The 5,897-nt window shown below is 49.5% G+C and overlaps 1 protein-coding gene across 1 annotated transcript; it reads left to right on the forward strand.

The window, feature by feature from the left end:
• The first annotated feature begins 742 nt into the window (after positions 1-742).
• LOC140719915 (killer cell lectin-like receptor subfamily B member 1B allele A) lies at positions 743-4,881 on the forward strand. Its single transcript, XM_073034841.1, has 5 exons — positions 743-856; positions 1,415-1,492; positions 2,213-2,355; positions 3,266-3,330; positions 3,655-4,881. The coding sequence occupies exons 1-5, from the start codon at positions 832-834 to the stop codon at positions 3,842-3,844; spliced, it is 501 nt and encodes a 166-aa protein (XP_072890942.1). The 5' UTR covers positions 743-831; the 3' UTR covers positions 3,845-4,881.
• The last annotated feature ends 1,016 nt before the right edge of the window (positions 4,882-5,897 follow it).

Genomic DNA, 5,897 nt, shown 5'->3' on the forward strand with positions numbered 1-5,897 from the left:
GGTTTGCCGATGATACGAAGATAGTTGGTGTTGTGGGCAGCGTTGACGACTGACAGATAATTCAGTCTGGAAAAGTTTCAGATAGGGTTTGAGGAACTGGCAGGTGGAGTTTAACACTGACGGACGTTAAATGATGCGCCTTGGTAGGTCAAATGAAGAGATAGCACCCTATCAAAGACACGATTCTAAACAGTGTTGATGAGCAGAGGATCCTGGGGTCCGTGTTCACAGCTCCCTGAACGTGGCTGCACAGTTTGATGGGATAGTTAAGAAGTCCTGTGGCATTCATCCCTTTAATAGTCGGGGCAAATATCAAGGAGCTATGTTGCAACTTTATAAATACCACTAGCTAGGCTGAATCAGGCGTATTGTATACAGTTCTGGTCTCCCCATTATCGGAAGGATGTCAGGGCGTTGGGGAGCCTCCGGACAGGTTTAACAGGACTCTGCCGGGATTCGGTGGCATGTGTTACAACGAGAGGTCGGACACCTGGGTCGCTTCCTCTGGAGCGGAGGAGGCTCAGGGGAGATCTGACTGATCTCTGGAGTCCGTCAGACACCTGTCAGCCTTTTCCAAGTCAAGAAATTTGGGCTCTCGGCGATGACGGCTGAAAGTAAATGAGATTTAGAGACGGTGCGGTGATCGTGGTAGAAGGAGAGAGCGCGAATGGTGGGTGGGTGGGAGCAACAGTGGGGGTCACGGCTGAATTCACACACACGCTGAATGTTCACTCCACAGGTCCACATACAGAGCAGCCGAAGGATAAAATCAGTAATAAACCGTACCGTAAGATCTGCCTACTCTGCCTAGTTACATCCGTCATCATCGCGATGGTTGCCGGGCTCTCGATCTATGGTGAGTCGAACGGGCTCCGGATGGAGCCAGAACGTAAACTAACAGAGTGGAATGAGAGTTAGCGTAAAACCTCACAGTGATGCCGACACGCACCTCAACGTGACACCGACACACCCCTTAACCGTGATAGTAACACGACCTGTACCGTAACATAATCCAGTCTCATAGTGAATCAGACATGCCATTCACAATAACGCCAACAATACCTTCACCGTCGCGCTGACACACCTCTGTACGCGACACAGATACACTCCCAACCACGACACGAACACAACCCTTACCGTGACACAGACATGACACTCACAGTGACAGCAACGCACCCCTCACTGTAACATCGACATGCCCCTGACCCTGTGACTGATACACTCCTCAAGGCGACACCGGAACACACCTCAGAGAGACACCGACACGCCCTTGAAAGTGACACTGTGTCACAACTCTCAACATGAACCGTACCGTACCGTGACAACGACACACCACTTACCGTGGCCGCGCGGCACCGTGACAATGTCTCACACGTCACTGTTAAAGCTAAACGTCGTTCTCCATCTCTCTCAGTATTACAGATTCGTCAGTCTCAAATCACCTGCGACCAAAACTACCAGACACTTTGCCAATTCCTGAACAGTAACAGAGGTGAGGCAACAACTGCCTCCTGCCTGACTCGGCATCACAGGGTGGAGAGAGAGAGAGAGAGAGAGAGAGAGAGAGAGAGAGAGAGAGAGAGAGAGAGAGAGAGAGAGGAGAGAGAGAGAGAGAGAGAGAGAGAGAGAGAGAGAGAGAGAGAGAGAGGAGAGAGAGAGAGAGAGAGAGAGAGAGTTTCATTCTGTGTCTGATTCCAGGAGTATGTGATTGGACTGTGCGGAGGGACATTCACTCTATGTCTGACGCCGGGGGTGTGTGATGGGACGGTATGGAGGAAGATTCAGTCTGTAAGATTCAGTCTGTGTTTGACCCCGGGAGAATGTGATGGGACGGTGTGGTGGGAGAATCACTCTGTGTCTGACCCCGGGAGTGTGTGATGGGACGGTGTCTCAACTCGGATGTGCGTGACGCGACGCGGCGGAGATAACTTGACCCTGAGTCTGAGACTGATTGAGCGATTAGATCGCGCAGCGTGGGCTTCACTCTGAGTTTGACATAGTCTGGTTGAGACAGCATGGACGAAGCGAGCGTCGCTCTGTGATTGAACTCTTGTATGAGTAACCTGAGAGTGGAAAGTGAGCTTCGCACAGTGCTGACCATCGGAGTTTGTCATGAAACGGTGTGGAGGGAGAGTCACTCTGCGTCTGACCGGAGGAGTGTGTGATGGGACGTTGTGCTGGGAGATTCACTTCTCTTGTTCCTGATTTCCAGAGCAAGAGTGTTCCCAGGATTGGATCAGAAATGAAGAGAGGTGTTATTTAATATCCACGTTGGAAACATCTTACGACGAAGCGAAGAAATATTGTTCGAGCATTGATGCAATGCTGCTGGAAATAAATTCAGAAGAACAGAAGGTACGTGTCACACTGAGAAAAAACGATTTCCGCAACAATCATAAACTCAGGGCAGTCATGATTATGTTCAAAGTTTAGTTAATAGCATAGAGGGGCAGCTGAATCTCACTCCAAGCCTTCCCGTCACATAATCCCGCGGTCAGAAACAGAGTGAATCTCTCTCCACACCGTCCCATCACACACTCCCGGGGTCAGAAACAGAGTGAATTTCCCTCCGCACCGTCCCATCACACACTCCCGGGGTGAGACACAGAGTGAATCTCCCTCCTCACCGTCCCATCACACACTCCCGCGGTCAGAAAGAGAGTGAATTTCCCTTCACACCTTCCCATCACACACTTCCGGGGTCAGAAAGAGAGTGAATTTCCCTTCACACCGTCCCATCACACACTCCCGGGGTCAGACATAGAGTGAATCTTCCTCCACACCGTCCCATCACACACTCCCGGGGTCAGACACAGAGTGAAACTCCCTCCACACCGACCCATCAGACACTCCCGGGGTCAGAAAGAGAGTGAATGTCCCTAAACACCGTTCCATCACACACTCCCGGCTTCAGACACAGAGTGAATAACCCTTCACACCGTCCCATCACACACTCCCGGGGTCAGACACAGAGTGAGTCTCCCTGCACACCGTCCCATCACACCCTCCCGGGGTGAGACACAGAGTGAATCTCCCTCCACACCGTCCCATCACACAGTCCCGGGGTCAGACACAGAGTGAATCTCACTCCACACCGTCCTATCACACACTCCCGGGGTCAGACACAGAGTGAATCTCACTCACACTCCCTGTCTCTGCCAAAGTGATGCTCCTTCTTTCTGAAGACCAACATACATGACACTCTCAGGTTCCGGCATTGAGAGAGTCTCCTTCTTACCATTAATTAAAGAATTTAATTTCGCAGAATGTTGTTTCCAAATCTCTCGTCGATCCATTCAGAACATACTGGATTGGAAAATGCGAAAACGGGTGAGATTCGGATTCTTTCTGTATTGTGACTTGTGACCAGGTCAGGATGATTAATTTGGAGACATACCATGGCTTGGGAAGTGAGGGGATCACGATCGTAGATTAGATTCTGACACACGGCTGTTGGGGAGAGTGTGAGGCAGTCGCATCTTTTTGGGGAGTGATACCATCTGTAGTGAGAAAGTGGGTCATGGGGTTTAGTTTGGATACCGGACACGGGGCTTTGTGGAAAGTGCGATGCAATGGGATTAGTTTGGTGACGGTCTTGGGTGTCCTCCTGGAGCTGTTTTGACGCTGTTTAAATTGTTCAACCTTCTTTGATAGGAAAGCGGCTTCTAGTCTTATGCACAGGGATGACACTGGAAGGTCCGCCTGCGGTAACTGCAACTCGTACGAATGGAATACCAATTGCCAATATCAACACCGTTTTATCTGCGAGAAGTCTGCACATTGGTTCATGGATATTCCTGAACAGATCCTGGATCTCTGTCAGCAGCCCCTAGAACCTAATTGAATCACATTACAATCCGTTTTCCTCCCCGGTCTATCTTCCCCTCTCTTATCCACCTCATCCTCACATTCCATCTTCATCCACTCTGTCCCCCCAACCACTCTCACTACTCGTGACCTCTTCCACCAACACTCTCCTGTTCCTCTTTCCCCATCGATCTCTTTCCTTCTCGTCATCTTTCGCACTCTTCATCCCTCCCTGCACCGTTCTCCACACCTCCTTCTCTGTTGTCTCACTCACTCCTCTCCACCCACTCTCACCTCACTCCTGTCCACTCTGCTTCACAGATACCCCACCCTGGGTTAAAAGACTGTGCGGATTCACTCTATCTATGCCCCTCGGGGTTTTATACACACCTCTATAATGTCACCCGTGCTCCCCACAGAATAAACTCTTCACGCCAGCCCGGTCTCCACAGCTCAGCCACTCGAATCCTGGCAACATCCTCGTAAATCTCCCTCTGCACCCTTTCCAGCTCATCTTTCCTACAGCAGGGAGACCGGAACCGAACACAGTACTCCAAGTGTGGCCTCACCGATGTCTTGTACAACTGCAATGTGACCTCCCGACTCCTGTACTCAGTGAAGACCAGAGTGCCACATGTCCTGTCTATCTGTATCGCGTGCTGGCCACCGGAATCACCATCTTATTTATTGTCTGTGACTTATACCACCTGAGAGTTGATCATTTGTACAATCAGTACTGCGCAAAGATGTAAATTTAATGTAAGTTCCAAAAATTAATCAATACAGGAAATAGGGGAATATCGAGTGTGCTCATGGGTTCGGGAAGCGTTAAGGAATCTGATGGTGGAAGGGAAGTAACTTGTTTCAAATGGTTGAGTGCGGGTCGCCAGGCTCCTGTACCTCCTCCCCGATGGTACGAATGATGACAGTGCATTTCCCGGGTGGTGATAGTCCTCAGTAATGGATTACTTCTCGCAATTTGCATGACCATACACTTCCAGGCACTGTATTCCATCTGCCAGTGCTTTGTCCATTTTCCCTCTCTGTATAAGACCTGCAGCCTCTCTGCTACTTCAACACTACCTGTAGATCGGAAATGTTATGACCGATCTGCACGGAATGTGGTTTCACGATGAGGATGTTAAATATTATTTTGAAGAGGGAGCTGTAACGGTTCAGAATGTGGAGCTTGTTTGCTGAGAACTGAGGAAATGACTGTGCTGAACGCTGAGCTGTTGCCAATAAACCGCAGCTTGAATTATCATTGCTATTGTCCAGATGGTCCAAGGCCCAGAGCAGAACAAGTCAGATGGTGATCCTTGTGGGTATCAATGCCATGAATAGGACGCATGAGGAGGGAGTACAGCGAGTTAGGTTCTGAGTTAATGGGCGGGATGTCCGGGGTATTGATCTTAGGATTGCTGCTTGTGCCGCGTGCTAGTGAGCCCAGAACCAGGAAAACTGTACAGTTGACAGTCATCGGTTTGAACCAGTTGCAGAGGGATGGGAGCCAGATTGCCAGAACAGATTATGGAGAATTTGTGGAGGCAGATGGTTGTAACACCTCAGACGATGTTCGGAATCATATGGTTGAACACAGTGTAACGCGTGTCCTGAGCAGCATAGATTCCAATGTAAAAAAAAAACATGTAGGGAAGCCGATAATAGTGCTGGCGATGAGGTAACTGGTTTACGAACAGAGGCAGTGAGTGGTAAGGAGAGACTATTGATTGGTGGAAATGGCAGTTAATCGGATGAGCTGCAACGTATAAGGTGGACAATATCGAAAAGGATGAATACAGGTCAGAAGGTGTTGAATTTGAATGCACACTCTAACTAAAACACAACGATGAACTTGCAGCACGGTTGCAGATTGGCAGGTCTGATGTTACAGGCATCACTGAATCATGGCTGAAAGATTGTAGCTGGAAACTTGATGCCCAAGGATACACGTTCTGCCGAAGACACAGCCGGGAATGCAGAGAGGGCGTCTGAGCTCTGTTGGTAAAAATGGAATTATGTCGTAAGAAAGAGATGTCATCCAAGCAGCAGACACAGTGCTGGAAGAATTCAGCAGGCCAGATAACATC

This window comes from Hemitrygon akajei, unplaced genomic scaffold, assembly GCF_048418815.1.
Source record: "Hemitrygon akajei unplaced genomic scaffold, sHemAka1.3 Scf000033, whole genome shotgun sequence".
Taxonomy (NCBI): domain Eukaryota; kingdom Metazoa; phylum Chordata; class Chondrichthyes; order Myliobatiformes; family Dasyatidae; genus Hemitrygon; species Hemitrygon akajei.